Genomic DNA, 19,172 nt, shown 5'->3' on the forward strand with positions numbered 1-19,172 from the left:
CAGCAGTTTGAAACCGCCAGCGGCTAATTGGGAGAAAGACGAGGCTTTCTATTCCTAGAAAGAGTTACCATCTCGGAAACCCACAGGGGCAGTTCCACCATGTCTTATATGGTCTCTAGGAATTGAAAAGGACTCAATGGCCGTGAATTTTGAAACTTGAAGTCCAGAAACTTGAAATTCAAATCCAGAAACTCGAAGTCATTGAAGGTAACTAGTCAGTGGGGGAATATTTAGGAGTCTTCCAAAACTCAAATCACACCTTTAGTTTATGAAAGTCCTTATTTTAAAAAGAGAGTAGCACACATTGCTTAAGCACTTTGCGGGCCGGCATGTCAACCCCAAAACCACCCCGCAGAGCGGGCCGCCACAAAGACCTGCACTGCGTGGCAGCATGCACTAGAAGACGTGCAAACTCCAGTATGCTCGTGACCCCGTGCAGACGTGGGCAGGAAGGCCCTGGTGGGGCACAGGGTCAAGCACTGTTGAAAGCAGTAAGGTTGGCCTCAGGAGGCACGCCTGGCATCTCGGTGCAAACAGATGAGCCTTTCTTACGCGGCACAGTCGCTGGAGTCGCTGTGAGGGGGAGGCAATGTCACTCCAAGTTGAGGCACAGCCGAAAGGTTGGACTGTCTGAACTGTTTACCCTTCAGAAAGAGCCCTCTCCCGAAAGGGCACAAAGGCTAGCAATAAGGAAAGCCATCTGAGGCAATAAAATGGAAACGCAGAGCAGTCGGCCTTTTCACATTCACTAGGTGGAAGCCAGCCAAATGCAGAAGAAGCTGTTTTATTTGTCTTTTTATTTTTTGGCTGGGGGTGGGGGTGATTGGTGTAAAAAAAGCATCAATGCTGATATATTTTAGATTGCGGAGACACTGTTGGGGGAGGGGAGGAGGTGAGCGCCAAGCTCTGTGGCCTCTGCAGATGATGCAGTTTCCTTTGTTCCCTGCGGACGAACACATTGCTGAGTGTAAGTTCGGAAGAAGATTGAAACTGGCCAGAGGCAGATGCAGCGTGGAGGCTTGTCCTGGCTCCGAAGAGCCCAGTAAGCCGAGGGCTCCTCCCTCACACAGGGTCCTATACCAGCTGGCCCGGGTACCTGGGAATGTGGAGACCCCCAAGGGAGTGGAGCATGCTCCCCAAGCTTCAGTTATCAGGGAGTGTGCAGCCGGCCTCGGGCATGGTCAGGGAGGGTCTGCTTTTAAAAGAAAGATTTAGCTTGGCCAGCTAGTTCAGAAGCAACAAAGCCCACATGGAAGAAACACCATGAGCTGTCGAAGGGACCAGGTATCAAGTATCAAGGGACAAAAAATCACATCATTGTAAATGTGGTGAGTGCAGAGGGGAGACTCAAAGCCCATCGGCAGCCAATCGGACACCCCTTACTGAAGGGTTGTGGGAGGAGATGAGCCAGTCAGGGTGATGGGTAGCAATGAAGAAACATATAACTTTCCTCTAGTTCTTAAATACTTCCCCCCCCCCATTATCATGATCACAATTCTACCTTACAAATATGGCTAGACCAGAGGATGTACATTAGTACAGATAGCAACTGGAAACACAGGGAATCCAGGACCAGTGGTGAGAGTGGCGATGCCTGGAGGGTGGAGGGAATGTGGGACAGAAAGGGGGAACTGATTGCAAGAATCTACGTATAGCCTCCTCCCTGGGGGTTGGACAGCAGAGAAGAGGGCGGGGGAGACGTCAGACAGCGTGACATATGACAAAATAATAATTTATGAATTATGAAGGGTTCATGAGGTAGGGGGGAGTGGGGAGGGAGGGGGAAAACAAGCAGCTGATATTAAGGGCTCAAGTGGAAGGCAAATATTTTGAGAATGATGATGGTAACAAATGTACATATGCACTTGACACAATGGATGTATGTATGGATAGTGATAAGCATTGTACGAGCCCCCAATAAAATGATTAAAATAATTAAAATTGAAAAAAGAAATGTAAGGGCCAACCGCCTTGGAGCCTCAAGGATGGAAGAAGAGATCTGTCGGTGGTGGGCTGTTCAGATAACTGGGGTAAGGCAAGAACCAGTTCCTCAGGACATCTTCCGCCAAAGGCTGGGTCGCGGGTGGAGCCAGGACTCCCCAGGGAGCATTCCCGTTGGCTTCCTCACAAAACAAAGTTTCCTCAGCTGTGTGATGAAGTAGATATAAGGTTTACCTTAACAAAGGGGTCAGGCCCAAACCTCCAGCCGTTTCAGATGGACCAGAGCCTTCATCGTAGAAGCCCGTGCCATGGGGCTTTAAGCTTTGAAGCCCCACACAAGCCTCCACCTGCTGCTCATAGGCAGACTGGCCAGGAGTCATCCCAGGTCTCCTGCATGAAAGGAGAGCATGTTACCACTGAGCCCCCACCCATGCCCCCTTGCCAGGCTATCGGTATGCATTCAAGTGGAAACTGGCCTCCAAGGGCGTCCTCGCGGCCCAGATGCCTCAGTGCCTGGCTGCTAAGGTCAAGACTGGGAGTTCACACCATCCCAGGGACTCCACAGGCAATCTCTGGGAATCTCCAGTAAAGATTCAAGAAAACCCCTTGCAGGGGGAGGGCGGGTGGAGGTTGGCAGTTCTCTCAGTCCCACAGGGGCACTCTGAGTCAGTGTGGGACTTGACAGCACCCAACAGCAGCTGTCTTTGCAGCTAAGAACCGATGTGTAATGGATTCCATTGAACTTTGACCTCTTGGGTGCTTAGGAAATGCCCTTAGGGGACCAGTAGCCCTTACCCAGTGCATTATTGAAGCAGAGACTTTTGGTTGCTTGTGTGACTGCACCCGAAGCTCTTAGGGTTTGTAGAGCTGAGAGAGTGGTGGTTCCATGCTGAATACCGTGCCCCTCCTCCATCCCTACTCCCCCCCAGGACTCTTGGACTATGGTCTACATCCCACGTTGGCATCTTTTTTGAGTCCCTTGGTTCCCTGGACCCCTCCAGTTGACATCACAGACTTGTCTCCCTGTGATTGCAGGCGTGTTGAGCTACTGCGACCGATACAGTGAGGGCATGAGACGTGTCCTGAAGACATTTGGACCCATCCCAGAGTTCTCCGGGGCAACCGTTCAAAAAGTCAATCAGGTAGGCAGACTCTTGGCCAAGCGTTCCAGGGGTGCCATGGAGCCTTCCCTGGCCCCTCGCCTGTGCTGCTTCCTGTGGGGTTGCTGGTTCCGCACGCCTCAGCCTGGTCTGTGCAGACCTCTGTTGTGGGTACCAGAGCCAGGCAACCCAGTCACTAACAGAGTCACTCCTTCTGACCCATCTCTGAAGAAACGCCAGGTCTCAGGATTTGGGGTGATGGCGTTAACGGAGGGCTTTTTAAACTCTGCTATTTTTTTTTAGGGTAAAACCTTCATTCTGTGCCAACAGGAACCGGTGCCCTCCTCCTGGTGCAATTTAATGTCCCCCCTTTGTCTTTGCGTCCCCCAGGCCATGTGTGAGAAGGTTCCTGATGACCCCAAGCACTTGGCTGCCAGAAGGAAGTGGCGGGATGAATGCCTCATGAGACTCTCCAAGCTGAAGCTCGACACGCCAGCCAAGTGATGCTCCTGGAAGGGCTTTGGTGTGTCCTCCAGTGGGAGTCCTCCCTGAGGAGTTAGCAGGCTCTTAGCCAAATCTCTAAAGCAGCGAAAAGCCACGTGGCGCCTAGCATGGCACGTGTGCTCTTGATGCCCCCTGTTAGGCTGGCGTGTCCACTCTCATTGGATCATGGTCCTGGCCCAGGTGTGAGCTCTCTCGTCCCAGTCACACGGGGCCGCAGACAGACAGTCTGATGATCTTTCACTCCTAGGGCAGTATTCTGCGTCCAGGGTCACTTCATTTTCCTTTCCTCTGAATAGCAAAATATTTTCAAAGTCATGTTCCATTCCTTCCTAAGCCCCCTATGGGCCTGCGTGTGTGGGCCGATGACTGTCATTTTGCTGATGCTTATGAATTAAAGTGTTTGATTGCACAAGGCTCCTTCTTTCTAGTCCCGCTCATTCTGACAACGATGGTGTGGGACCCCGATGCTCCACTTACCTTGAGTGGCCCCAGCTCGTGAGGAACACACAAATCCTTTGCTCTAGCTCCCTCAGCCATGACTCAGGAACAACCCACCGCGAAGAGCTAATGTTTCCCAAAGTGGGTCCCGTTCAGAGGGCCCTGGTTCTGCGCTCAGGTGTCTTTGAGAATTATCACCATCTACTGTTCAGCCCTTGGGGACTCCGAGACATATTAGCAAAGTAGTAAGGCTGCTTGCTCAATGTGGTAGGACCCGGCGTCCCACTAACTTCTTTGACATGAAGTCTTTTCTGAGCACTAGTTCCCAAGTCCGCCAGGGAACTGCCAGCACAAGGCACGTACAGCTGGGCACTTCACAGAGAGGTTGGTCACCCAATGCGCCTGGACACTCCGCCGTATCCCTGGGCTCACGTGACTCACCCTTTCTGTTTCAGGCAACCAGCATCCCCTTTGCCTTTCCTCAGGGTCAAGGCTGTTCTGGAGTTGCAACACGTATCCCTGGTGAGGACCCGTGTGGAAATGGTCTCTCCTTGAAGCCGAATGGTGGCCCTGCTGTGCGTGAAAGCAATGGTCACACCCATGGGAGCAGCAAGTGTGCACCAGGCTCGTGCACCTGGCCCCTACCCTTGGGCATTGTCCATCGCTGGCAAGGCCAGAAGATATAATTCCTGCACCAGACCAGGGGTCGGCACACGGTGGCTCTCGGGCCATATACGCTCTTTGGGGCCATACATGTGGCTCTGAAGTATAATTGGAAAAGAAAATCTACAGGATAGGGTTCAGATGGTGGCGATTTCATTTGTTTGTAAAAAATGTATTTATGGCTCTCGAATAACTGTTAAATTGTGAGGGACAGGATTGGCTCTTCCAGCCCCAAAGTTTGTCAATCCCTGCTCCAGAGGGATCCTGGACAAGACAGATGATGGCCAACTGGCAGGTCTTCCTGGAAAGTCTTCCAAGAAAGTCCCTTTGGAGTCAGGTCTTGAGTAACAAGCAGACATTGCCGGCAGAGGGAACAGTGTGGAAAGTGGTAGAGTGCTCTGGAAAGAAGGAGTAGGTCACTGTGGCCAACAAGCGAGCCCCGTGGTGGGGTGGAGCAGGAGACAAGGTCGGAAGATGGATGACAGCACCAGGTGGCACACAGCCTTGAGTGCCGTGCCCGTGGGCTGGTCTCAGCCGAAAGCAGTGGCTCTGAGGGCAAGAGAGCACCCAGCTATGCCAGGGCTCCTGCACCTTCCCTCTAGCAGCAGATGCTAGTCTGGAGGCAGGGACTGCTGTAGGACGGCAGTGTACTCCCAGTGAGGGCTGATTCAGTGGCAAGTTCAGAAAATAGCCGGGAGGTGACATACATAGGCACCAGTGACTCCCTAGGAGAAGGGTGATGGTTGGGGCGGGGGTGGGGGTGGTTCCTCTCAGGTCTTCAGGGAAACAATGCAGGCACTGATGTCACTGGACAAGCTAAGGGAAACCTGGGGGAAGTGCAGAACATTTGAATGTCCCAGATTGTAACAGTGATGAAGTAGCGAGGCCTGCCAATCTGCTTTAGACACATCTGCTATGAATACCCTGAGGCTCACATGAGTCCGACCCTGTTGTACACGAGAGCTCCATGAACTGATGGCCAACTTGATGGCATTGACCAAGAGCAGCCAGCAGGACACAGAGGTTTTTGACGCTGAGAAGGGCATAGGAGAAGTGGAGCCCTTGTTTTCCTGTAAAGAAAGCTTCCAGCTTCTACCACTTCCCTTCACCAGCCGCGCTGTGACTTCTGCTTCGAATCCCTGCACAGCCTGATTCCTTCTCAGAAGAGTCTTCCCATGCCTGCTGGTCCTCAGGAACCAGGTGAGGGTCATGGATACCAGGTGGCTTTGCTGGCAATAAATACAGGTAAACTCAGCCTTGGGGAGTAGATGAGCCCCAGGAGTTGAGGGAAGAGTGGCTAAATGGGGCCGCTAGGAGGACAAGGACATGTTCTTGTGGAGGTGTGGGGCCCGGAAGACAGGAGCTCATTCCTGTGGGTGTGTAAGCTACACGCCTCCACCGTGGCTCATAAATGTTTAGTGTGGCTAGGGGTTCCAAGCTACGTGCCTCCCAAGCTCACTGCCATCAAGTCGATGGTGACTCATGGCAACCCCATAGGAGCGGGTAGAACTGCGCCGGTGAGCCTGTACCTCTTTATGGGAGTAGAAAGCCCGTCTCTCTCCTGCAGAATGGCTGGTGGTTTTGAACTGCCGACCCTGCAGCTCGCAGCCAACAGTTAACCATGACGCCACCAGAGCCCCTTGTATAATGAAAAAGAACCACGAAAAGGTTAGATTCAGAATATACTGGAAGACCAAGATCTGATTTGCATCTACAGGCTGAGAAAACTAGACTTCCCTGCTAGAGAAAGGCAGAGAACACCTTGGGTGACTTCGTGCCTGCTCCAAGAAGGCAAGTTATTGAAACGGCTGCGTGGAGCCAGATGTTGGTTTGGTCGTCAGCTAAAGAGAGGGTGAGTATGTGCCTGTGATTTCATCACACAACACCCAGACAGTCCTGTGCCCCGAAGAAATGTCAGAAAGCTGGGAAACCACAGCTGTTTTAGAGAACTCTTTCTGCCTTTTAAATTGTCATTTCCTAGCCCAGGGAACCTTTTTTTTCTACCAAGGTCCATTTGGTTATTTATAACATCATTCTCAGGCCAGACAAAATTATCCACTTAAAAAATAACCTGTTATATCTGGTCAAACATTTCAAGATCTCACCCCACGTGTGATGGCTGGAACCGCTTCTCTTTGGTGAGGCGTGTGATATTAGTTGCTAATGATTTCCTGGGCCTTAGCTGGCCAGCAGGTTGAACGTCCCCCACCCTTGGTCTAGCCCATAGGTTCCTACACTTTTTGGGCCTACCCCCTGTTCTCCGCGTACTGCCCGTTTGGGAAACACTGCTAGCCAGACTACCTTTCATGAGCTTAACAGCTATGTAGTTTACAAATCTTGTAAGACCTAGAACTATAAAGATCATCAACAAAAAGAGTGACAAGCTTCGGATAGTTTAAGACATGACAACACAATAATTTATAAATTTTCAAGGGTTCATGAGGGAGGGGGCAGGGAGGAAGGGGAAAATTAGGTGCTGATATCAAGGGCTCAAGCAGAAAGCAAATGTTTTGAGAATGATGATGGCAACAAATGTACAAATGTGCTTGACACAATGGATGTATGTGTGGATTGTGATAAGAGTTGTATAAGCCCCCAATAAAATGATTAAAATAAAAAAGAGGGACAAACTTAAGGACCTAGTACATGCCATAAGCACACTATCAATTATAATGAAAAATATAATAAAACAAAAGACAAAATAGATGACTTGAACCTCCTAAAAATAAGATACTTATGTGTATCAAAAAGCTTCATCAAGAGTAAAAAGAGAACCCATAGACTGGAGGGAACATTTTGGTAATGAGAAGAGATTAGTCTCTAAAATATATAGACATTAGCAATATCTCAACAGGGAAAGGTGAATAATCCAATTAAAATATTTACAGAGGACAAGAGCAAACACCAAGAAGACATCCAGATGGTCAACAAACATACAAAAAATATTCGTGGTTTCGGGCCATTTGAGAGATGTAAATCAAAACAACAATGAAATACTTTCTCAGATCAGCATTGATCATGAAGTTAAAACAAAACCAGAAAACAACAAAATGCTGGAGAGGGTGCAGAGAGTGGAACCCTCATGCACTGCTGGTGGGAGTGTAAAACTACAACCACGGCCGAAAGCAGTGCAGCGCGTCCTCAAACTACCAGGAATAGAACATGGTCCAGCAGTCCCTCTACTTGGTCTACACCCTCAAGATATAACAAGCAAAGCACCAGCAGATGCATATGCATCGATGCTCATCTCAGCGGTATTCACAGTAACAAAAAGATGGAAGCAACCTAAATGCCCATCAGCAGACAGATGGGTAAATCAACTTTGCTACATACAGACAATGGAATATTACCCATCACTAAGGAATAATGATGAAACTGTGAAACATCTCATGACATGGAAGGATTTGGAGGACATTTTGCGGAGTGAAGCTTCTTGTTGCTGTTATTGTTATCAGATGCTATACAGCCAGTTCAGACTCATAACAGCACAGTTTACAACAGAATGAAATACTGTCCAGTCCTGTACCATCCCTCACAATTGTTCTTTTGTTTTGAGCCCGTTGTTGCAGCCACTGTCAATCTATCTTGTCGAAGATCTTCCTCTTTTTCACTGTCCCTCCACTTTACCAAGCATGATGTCCTTCAGGGACTGCTTCTCGCCTGATACACCCAAAATACACGAGACAAAGTCTCACCATCCTTGCCTTTAAGGAGCATTCTGATTGTACTTCTTCCAAGAAAGGTGTGCTTGTTCTTTTGCCAGTTCTTGGTACTTTCAATATTCTTTGCCAGCACCTCGATTCTTCTTTGGGCTTCTTATTCAATGTCCAACTTTCACAAGCATTTGAGGTGATTGAAAATACCATGGCTGGTTCAGGTGCACCTTAGTCCTCAAAGTAACATCCTTTTCTTTCAACTCTTCAAAGAGGTCTTGTGCAACAGATTCACCCAATGTAGTACGTCACCTAATCTTTTGACTGCTGCTTCATCTGAGTGCTACAGTGGGCTTGACAGCTCATGATTATCTTATGACGAGTGACGGAAAACACCTAGAGAAGTACATGATTCCCCTCCAATGTACTCTACCGTCTGTTGTAAAGTCAATGCTCCTGTTCACAGCTTTGGGTCAGTGGATTAGTGGTCTCCCAAGAGTTGCCATTGCTGTGTAGACATTGTTTCTGCAGAAATCAGAGAAGAGCCAAAGATTGGGTAATTGGTAGGGCCCTTCCTGAGTTGGAGGCCCAGAAACTACTTTGTTAGGGCATGCGCCTCTGATGAATGATAAGGGAAATGTACTCATGATCCAAACTGAGTATCTGGATTAAACCTGTTAGTTGTGTTGTTTGTTGGGTGCCATCGAGTCAGTTCTGACCCGTAGAGACCTTACGCACAACAGACTGAAATACTGCCTGGTCCTGCACCATCCACACAAATTGTTCCTATGAGCCCATTGTTGCAACCGCTGAGTTCACCCATCTCCTTGAAGTCTCCTTTCCTTTGCTGCCCCTCTGCTTTACCAACATGCTGTCCTTCTCCAGGGACTGGTTTCTCCGGACGCAGTTTGTAAGGCAAAGTCTCGCCAACCTTGCCTCTAAGGAATACTCTGGCTGTACTTCTTCCAAGACAGATTTGGTTGTCCTTTTGCCACGGTCCATAGTACTGTCAATGTTCTTCTCCAGCACCACTGTTCAAATGCAAACCTAATCCTTGCTCAATTAAACTGGTTCTTAATGACCTATATGCCTGGGAGTAAGTGCTTAAATACAAACTTTTATCAAGTTCCTTTTATTTTACCATGTTAACTACTAGAAGCCATAACTAACTAACTAACTAAAAAAATTCTGTGTCATGACACATACCTTGGTGTAAAATAGTCTTAGGAAACATTCCTTCCATGACAAAGCTATAGAAACAACATCTCAAGAAATGACCTTGGGAACAAAGCCTGAGTAGACAAATACATGCCCATGTTTATCTCATCAAATCAATGCATTTAAATTATGGTACTGGTGAAAATTATTGAACGTTTCCATGGACTGCCGGCGGGGGGTGGGGGTGGGCGGCAACTGTCTTGGAAGAAGTACAGCCAGAATGCTCCATATGGTCAGGAGAAACCAGTCCCTGGAAAAGGAAGTCATGCTTGGTAAAGTAGTGGAATGAAAAAGAGGAAGGACTGCAGTGATGGGTTCAAACATAAGAACAATTGAGAGGATGGTGCAGGACCGACAGCCTTTCTTTCTCTTGGACAGAAGGTCACTATTAGAACCAAATGAATGGCAACATGTTCATCTCACCGCTGTTCCCGATAGCAAGAATATGGAAACACTTAAATACCCATTGGTGGAAGAATGGGTAACTAAACTTTGAAATATGCACACAATGCAAGACTATGTGCTACTAAAGAATAATGATGAAACTGTGATTTGGATGGACTTGGAAGACATAATGAAGGAGCCCTGATGGAAGAGTGGTTACATGTTGAGCTGAATCCATCTGTCAGCAGTTCAAAACCACCCACAGCTCTGCTAGAGAAAGACTGGGCTATCTACTCCTGTATGTAAACAGTTACAGTCTCAGAAAACCACAGGGGGTTGCTATGAGTCAGCATTGACTCAGTGGCAGTGAGTTTGGCTTTTGGTTTTGGATGCTGAATGAAGTTAGTCGATCACGAAAGGATAAAGTATTCAATGAGACCATTATTATTAAATAAAAATAAAAAGCTTCCATATGAAAAAGAAACAGGCTTTTCTGGTTACAGGTGTAAGGGGAAGAGCTAGCAGGGGAAGCAATCAACTAGAGCATGGACCGGTGTTACCTTTAGGGAAGGGGAAGACAATATCCTACAAGACGAGAGAAAAGAGAAAAAGTGAGGAGGGGTGCAGGGCAAGCTATTGGGACATTTGATAAGGTACATTGTTGAGTACAAAAATGATTATCTGAAATGTAAACCCCCCACCAAATTCACAATACTTTTTTTACAAAAAACCTTGGACTCTAATAGGTAGGTTTCTTGGGTCAACCTGGCCAATAAATACATGTGGGGTTAATACGGTTGCATTTTAATTGAAGGACAGAGATAAATGGCTCAGCAATCCTCACCTTTCTGTCTCTTGCTCTCTGATGATCAGATCAGTGATGATCGAACCTTAGCTAATTCTGTCTCAACTTGTGAGGTACACTACCTGTGGAACACCCAACCTGTGCACGTGGACTGTGTCCCTGTAGTTTGAGGTTCCTTCAAGACTTGCTTCATCACACTGCTGGTGTATATATCACTTGAATTAGGGACTGTCGGACCCTGTCATCTGGCTGACTCTTGGTGACTTGCCCTGCTGTTTGCTGCCTGTGGCTGGACTGCCTCTATTGCTCCACAGAAGATTCAGCTGTCTGCTTCTTTGACTTGCACCCATCAGCTCTCATCAGTTGAAGGACTGCCAGTGTATTGTCTCATGGAAGCGAGTTGAACTGAGCCATTTGTACTGCTCTGTGGACTAATTAGCTGTTTATTCCTTATGTTGTATATATCTACATCTATCAAATCATAAGTGTCCTGGTTTTGTTTCTCTAGAGAACCCTGTCTAACACAGACTCTCATTAAAGTTTCTCAGGTAACAGAGAAGTTGTCACTTAAGCAAGAAACTCGGTGCTAATTTTTTCTTTTTTCACAAAAATTTAGTTTTATTGGCATATAATTCAAATATCATACAATTCAATAGTTCAATCACATGATGCTAATTCGTATTGCCAGGTCTCGCCCCAAAGAAGTGTTACATTAACTTAGATGTTGTTATAACCTGTTCCAGATAGTATATATAATAAGCATTTTGTGATTACAACTGTATATTTCGTAGCCCATCTTGATTTGTCTAAACAATCATATTCACTGGAAGCCATTCTCTACTTCTTCAGCCCAACTTTTTAACCTCTCAAATGTACATATTTTCATGCAGCAGTTTCACTAATGCCAAATAAATACTCTACATTGAAAGTCTGTGTGGTCCCCCCACGCCCAACAACCACACCCAACCCCCCCAAACCACACAAAATCAAACCAAACCAATAAAGATCAGTGCCATGGGTTTGATTATGATTCATAGCAGTGTGATAGGGCAGAGTAGTATAGGAACTTTAAGCCTCATCTTTCTCCTGTTCTGGCTGGTGGGTTTGAACTGCTGGTCTTGCAGTCAACAACCCAATGAATAATCTGCTACACCACCAATGCCCACTGTCCACCTTCCACGTCTTATTCTGTTATCAGCTGCCCACACAGCACTTCTTTCTCTGACGCTGGCCACTTGGAGCCAGGTCAGATTTCACAACTGAAAGGACATCGTCTTCCAGATTTCCAAGTAGGTTAGACTCCCAAGTAGCTTCACCCTCACTTCTGACCTGCTGGCTATAAATTTGAAGGGTTCTCCATCCCTTTAAGATGCCAGCTGCAAACTTAGGTTCCCTCACTTCAGACCTGCTGGCTCCCCCTACTCCCTCACATTCATTAATTCACCAGGGTAGCTCATGAAATGTATGGAAAATGTTATACTTATAATCATAACTTTGTTATCATGAATGGAAAGCCATACAAAGAGACCTTAGGGTGAGGTCTGGGTCCTTGAACTAAAGAGCTTCCTCCCACATACATTTATGTCTTGCACCATCAGGAAGCCTGTGGAGCTTCAGGGACCTCATTGCATAAACTAATTGGGACCTTACTGCATGAGTATGACTGAATCATGTGTCCCCCCACCCGCAGTCAGTTGATACCATGTCATAAGGTGGTCTTTCTGGATTGGCCTGCTCCTCTACTGTAGCATAAACCCTCAGGTGTGGTTTAGATAACAAAGAAACTTCAGTTACACAGGAAATTACAAGGCTTTAGAGTTACCAATCAAAGCCCTGCTGGCATAGTGGCTATGCATTAGGCTGTGATCTGAAAGGTCAGCAGTTCAAAACCACCAGCTGCTCTGCAGGAGTAAGACAGGTCTTTCTACTCCTGTAAAGAGTTATAGTCTCGGAAACTCATAGGGTAGTTCTACCCTGTTCTATGGGATTGCTATGAGTCAGCATCGACTAGATGGCTGTGAGTTTTGGTTTGGTTTTGGAAAGGGAGCAGGTAGTAAGGATAAGGACTAGATCCTATGAATCAAGTGAAATTCTACAAACACTCCCTACACACACACACACACACACACACACCCCTAGAAAGATGAGGGCACAGAGCCAAAGCCGTGGTGGCACTGGTGCACTTCTCTAGGTCCGAGGCAAAGTGGGAACAATGGACCTTGAGCGAAGAGGTCAGATTCTGGAGGTGATTTGAAGGTAAAGCTAATGGGGTGAGCTGGCAGATTGGGTGTGGAGTGTGGGAGAAAACACAGAGCACAATTGGGGTTGACTTTAAGGTTTATGGCTAGAACCGACAGAAGGGGGTGTAATCTGCGATGAGGAAGATGGTGGCAGGGAGGTAAAATTGTAATTAGATGTGACAATGCTCTTTGTCTGATAACACCTATCGCCAGAGAGTCACTGGAGGCTTAATCTGTGTGGGGACCCTGCAAATGGATTCTGGGCTTCCGCTGCCATCCACAGCCTTCTGCAAACCAGGTGTTCATAATTTAAGCTCTGATACTAGTCCCTCCTTCGGATTTGGATTTATTTACAATCCTTGGATCACATAGGCCAGTGTACTTCTTCCATTTGGACTTAGTTGATGCCTCACTTAACTGGCTGCTTGTCTGAAGACAAGCCTTTAAGACCCCTGATGCTGTTCCTTCTGAGAGCACCACCTAGTGTCTTCAACACACTTTGCTGTAGCACCTATATCTTTAGTGATCTCTTCATGAGGGCAAGTGGATTAAGGCACATATAGATTAAAATGTACATCTTATTATTTGATCTCCCCTTTGATCCATTTGAAAGATATTTTTTTTAAAAGTAAATCTGGTGAATTTCCTCTGACCATTGATTAAAGCTTGCTATCATGCAAAATGTATTGGAAAGTTGATTATTGCAGATGCAGTTGAAATTGAAAGTGAATACCTTGTCATTTGATCTCCCTTTTTAGCCAGTTAAAATTTGTTCAATTTTTAATGTTTTCTGCTTTCTTTTCAATTGGGATTTTTATCCAGTTTTACTTTGTTATTGGTATTTTCTGGTATGTTTTTCTGTATGTGAAATCAAATATAGGCAAATCTATAGAGTCAGTAAATGGATTAATTGTTTCTTGGGATTAAAGTAAGGGAGGTTGGAGGGAGAAATGGGAGCTAATAATAATAAGTACAAGAATGCAGACAGTGTTCTAAAATTGACTGTGGTGGTGAATGTCCAACTCTTATAAATGTAAGAGATCTATTGAATTTTATATGTGAATTTAAAAATTTTTTTAAATTATAATGAGGAAGTTGCTTGGTGGCTAAGCCTGGTAGGAAGATTTAAAAAAAAGTGTTCAGTAGGGGTTTCCTAAGGAGTGGATGTCTGTGTTGTAGATTTTCAAAAGTGAGACATTCGCCTTGGAATTCTGTGATAACATCTGATGTTGAGCATGTTTTCATATGCTCAGATGCCATGTCTAGATCTTCTCTGCTGAGATGGATAGTCATATTGTTTATAGTTTTATTTCTTTTTAAGGCTGAATAATATTCTACTGAATGCATATTTCACATTTTATTTATCCATTCAATGGTGATGGGCGCATTGATCATTTCCAGCTTCAGGTTAGTGAGCATAATACTGCCATGAATGTCCATCTAGACTACCTGGGCCTGTGCTTTAAAATCACTGGGGACATGCCTAGGAGTGGAATTACTGGATGACATTAATTCTGCTTAGTTTTTTGAGGTATCACCAAGCTGCTTCCCACAGCAGCTGCTCCATATTCAATTTCCATCAGTTCAAGGTGGAGGTTCTACTTTCTCCATGTCTTCACAAATCTTGTTATTTTCCCTTAAAAAATTATAGCCATCATACTAAATGTAACCTGGTACCTCATTGTGATTTTTATTTCCCTAATGACAAATTTATCTTTGGAGAAAAATCCATTCAAATTCTTTGCCCATTTAAAAATTGGATTGTACTTTTCTTCATATCCTGGATTAAAAACTCTTATTAGCTGTATGGTTTCCAAATATTTTCTCCCATTTTACAAACTGGCTTGATAATGGCTTTCGATGTACAAATGCTTTTAATTCCGATGAACTCCAACTAACCTTTTGTTCCTCCTGATTTTGGTGCCAAGCTAAGAATCCAGTTGCCACTGATTCATTTATGAGAGATATGTAATATCTTTGTCTATGTTCTTGTGTGTGTGCATGGACAGTGTTTCAATGAGCCTTGCTGGCCCTGTGGCTTAGGATTGGGATACTGATGGCAAGATCAGCAGTTCAAACCAACCAGCCATTCTGCAGGGAAAAGATGAGGCTCCCATAAAGATTTACAGCCGTGGAGACTCTCCACAGGGCCACTGTGAATTGGAATAGACTCAGTCAGTTGCATTGGGTTTGGGCCTAGTTGTTTCAGGGCCATTCATTGAAAAGACTGTCATTTCTCCATTGAAATGCCTTTGCTACACAGCAAGTGACTATATTTTGGTGGAGATCTGTTTCTGGACTTTCACATTGATCAGTTTATCGAATCTTTCGCCATGCAACAATCTTGATTGCTGGAGCTTTATAGTAGGACTTGAAGTCAGCAGTGTCAGTTCTGACTTTGTTCTTTTTGAAATTGTGACGACTATCCGATATTTTGGAAGTCCTTCCCTGTAAACTTAGAATCCGTTTTTCATTATCCAAAGATAACTGGCTGCAGATTTTATTGTAACTGCATTGATATATAGGCCAAATTGGAAAGAAAGGACATTTTGATAATATTGGCATAGCAGGTTACATATTGGGCTGCTAACCACAACATCAGCAGTTCAAAACCATCAGCTGCTGTCAGTTGAGATTCTTGACTCCAGTAAAGCTTTTTAGCTCTGCCTTGTCCTGGTGGATTACTATGAGTTGGAATAAGCTGCATGGCAGTGAGTTTGGGTTTGATCCATAAGCGTGGACTATCTCTCCATTTATTTAAGTTTTCTTTCATCAGAATTTTGATGTTTTCCAAATAAAAGTCTTGTCTATGTTTTACTATATAATTGTTCATTAATGGTATATAGGAAAGCAGCTGACTTTTGTACATTAACTGTGTATCCTACAACCCTGTGATAATCAGTTGTTGGTTCCAAAGGTTTTTGTTTGTTTGTTTTATCAGTTATTTGAAATAAAAAAATCATTTTATTGGGGGCACATACAACTCTTATCGCAATTCATCCATCCATTCATTGTATCAAGCACATTGGTACATTTGTTGCCATCATCATTATCAAAAATTTTCTTTTTACTTGAGCCCTTGGTATCAGCTCCTCATTTCCCCCCCTCTTTCCCCAACCCTCCCTTGATAATTTATAAATTATTATTTTTTCATGTCTTACACTGTTGGATATCATTTGAAATTTTATATCTAGACAGTCATACCATTGGAAAAGAAAGTTTTCTTTCTTCTTCAAATTTATACACCTTTAATTTACTTTCCTGGTTTTATTGTATTAAGATTGGCAGTACAATGCTAAAGAGGAGCGGTGAGAATTAACATCCTTTTTCATGCCTTAGAAAGCATTTAATTTCTCAGCATTAAGTATGATGTTCCTTGTTGGTTGCTTTAGATGTTCATAATCAAGTTGAGAAAGTTCCCCTCTATTCCTAATTTGCTGATTTTTACCCCATGAATGGGTATTGAATTTTTCAGATGCTTTCTTCAAATCCATTGATATGATCCTATGATTTTTCTTCTTTAGTCTGTTGACATGATGGATTACATCAATTGATTTTTGAATGTTGAGCCAGACTTACATACCAAGTGTATTTTTATGTTGTTTATTGTATTCTCTAATATTTTGTTGAGGATTTTTATATTTATGCTCATGAGATCATTTTTGTTTTTGTTTTGCTTTGTTTTTGTTTTATGAAACAAATTAATTTTTCATAGTTTAGGAGGCTAGGAGTCAGAAGTCAGGGCACCAGACCTAGGGTGGGGAAGGCTTTTTCTCTGTCAGTTTGATATATTTCTCTTTACTTTTCCTTTCCTATGTCTTCTTTGGTTTTGTATTAGGATAATGAAAATGAGTTCAGAAGTGTTATCTCTGCTTCTGTTTTCTAGAAGAGATTGTCATTGGTATTATTTCTTATTTAGCATTTGGTAGAATTTACTGTTGAAACCATCTGGGCCTGGTATCCCAATTCAGGAAGATTATTGATGTGATTCCTGTAGTAGTTATGTAGATCTATTGAGATAAAATCTATTCTTCCTTTTGATATGTTGTGTCATTCAGGAAATTGCTTAATCTATGTTATTAAGTTTGTGTATAGGTTGTTAATAATATTAATTTTTTTCTTTTTCATTTCTATGTGCTCAGTAATGACGCCTCCATGTTAACTTCTGATATTAGTAATGTATGCTGTCTCTTTTTTTCTCTTGGCTGGCCTTGGTAAAGTTTTCTCAATATCTGGTTTTGCTTTTGTTAATTTTTCCTATGGCTTTCCTGTGCTTGATTTCATAGATCTCTGCCCTATTTTTTCTGATTTGTTTTCTTCTGGTTATTTGAACTTTATTTGCTATTAGTTTCCTAGTTTTTTAAGGTGGAAGTTTAGATCCTTTGGTGTTATATTTTTCTTATTTTTTAATATGCTCACTGCCACTGGATCAGTTCTGACTCTAGGGACTCTATAGGACAGAGTAGAACTGCCCCTGTGAGTTTCTGAGAATGTAACTCATTACGAGAACGAAAAGCTTGGTCGCTTCCTCTCAGAGCTGACTGGTGGTTTTGAATTGCTGATCTTCTGGATAGCAGCCCAGTGAGTAACCAATACTCCATTAGGGCTCTTTTCTAATACCAGGGGATTCAAGAGAATTGTGTAAAAGTAAAATTAAAAGATAAAGAAAATTTCCCACAAATCTTTTGAAGCAGAGGCTGGTGAATCCAAGGTTGTTGGCAGGTAAGACGGTAGACTCCTAACTTTAGCCTGTGAAGGCTAATGAATCCCAAGCTTGACAGGAAATATCTCAAGCCACTGGCTCAAGTCCAAAGAACTGTAGGTCAGATGATGAGACAGATGTAGCATTCACAAAGAATAAGGAAAAAAAAGAGTTTTCCTGAACGTCCCCGGATCGTGGGTGCAAGCCACATCCCTGAGGAAACATTACTGGTTGGCTGCTCATAGCAGATCTCGTCATGGAAGTGAATTGGATTATTATATAAGTGCCACGCTCCATTCTAACTTCCCAACCAGAAAGTCATGGCCCCGCCAAGTCACCATGAACCTGAAGCATCACAATGCTGAACAAGGTCACAGGAAGTGAGATAAATGGCCCTTTGGTGCCTGGTTTTCTGCTTCCCTGAGTAGAGGTCAGGCTGTGTGTGTTATTTGTATAGCTGTAGATGTCAGAGGCTAAAGCTTTCTTCTAGTGGCCTAGTTGTCCTTGCTCATGTTGTTGTTGAGTTTCCTTGGAAACTTCATCTTGTATAAGGTCTGAGACTCATAATTGATTCTCTTATAATTCCGGTGATGATATATGAGCCCTATTGGTGTGGTAGTAAGTGTGAGAGCAGGAAAAATATTGTATAACCTTGTGACTGACACCTGAAAAATTAGCCAGTGAAAACCTTGTGGATCACAACAGAACATTAGCCAACTCATCTTGCTTTAGATCAGTGGATCTCAACCTTCCTAATGTCGAGACCCTTTTATACAGCTCCTCAGGTTGTGGTGACCCCTAACCATAGAATTATTTTCGTTGCTACTTTATAACTGTAATTTTGCTACTGTTATGAATCAGGTGACCCCTGTGAAAGGGTCCTTCGACCCCAAAGGGTTTGACACCCACAGGTTGAGAACCGCTGCTTTAGATCATCAACAGAGGGCTCAATTGCTATAAGAGGACATCATGCTGGATGTTGAAGAGGGACAATGGGGGCCAAGAACCCCTCGGTGAGATGGATTGGCACAATAGCCGCAATGATGAAATTGGACATCCTGACAATTGTAGGGATGATTCTGGACCAAATAATGTTTCCTCCTTTTGTGCATAAAATCTACTTGAGTCCGTCAACTTGATAGCAGCCAAGGTTGATTAAACTGGAGCTTCTTACTGAGCGATGAGACATCATGACAATCTCTCCAAATCTTTAAAATAGGTCAGCCTACAAAAACTCTCAAATGGACAAGGACAGCCTCTTCAACCACTGGCTTTGGACAAACTGGATCTCCGTATGTAGAAGAATTAAACAAGACCCATATTTCTCCCCATGCAGAAAAACAAATTCAAGGTAGATTAAAGACGTAAATGTAAACCCCAGAGCTATCAGGATCATCAATGAGAACACTGGAACAAACGTAAGGGACCTTTTTCGGGGCTTACATAGACAACCAAATTTAATAAAGGAAGCTCATGCAGCAGAAGACAAAGTAGATGATGGGGACACGTTGAAAATAAATTACT

The 19,172-nt window shown here is 44.2% G+C and overlaps 1 protein-coding gene across 1 annotated transcript in view; it reads left to right on the plus strand.

Moving 5' to 3' along the window:
- CRYL1 (crystallin lambda 1) overlaps positions 1–3,957 on the plus strand; it is a 178,910-nt gene extending 174,953 nt beyond the window's left edge. The window contains exons 7-8 of the mRNA XM_075563594.1: positions 2,977–3,083; positions 3,432–3,957. Coding sequence (XP_075419709.1) covers positions 2,977–3,083; positions 3,432–3,545 — 221 coding nt within the window. The 3' untranslated portion in view covers positions 3,546–3,957. The remainder of the gene's footprint in view (positions 1–2,976; positions 3,084–3,431) is intronic.
- The last annotated feature ends 15,215 nt before the right edge of the window (positions 3,958–19,172 follow it).

The sequence above is a fragment of the Tenrec ecaudatus genome, chromosome 11 (genome assembly GCF_050624435.1).
Source record: "Tenrec ecaudatus isolate mTenEca1 chromosome 11, mTenEca1.hap1, whole genome shotgun sequence".
In the NCBI taxonomy this organism is placed as follows: domain Eukaryota; kingdom Metazoa; phylum Chordata; class Mammalia; order Afrosoricida; family Tenrecidae; genus Tenrec; species Tenrec ecaudatus.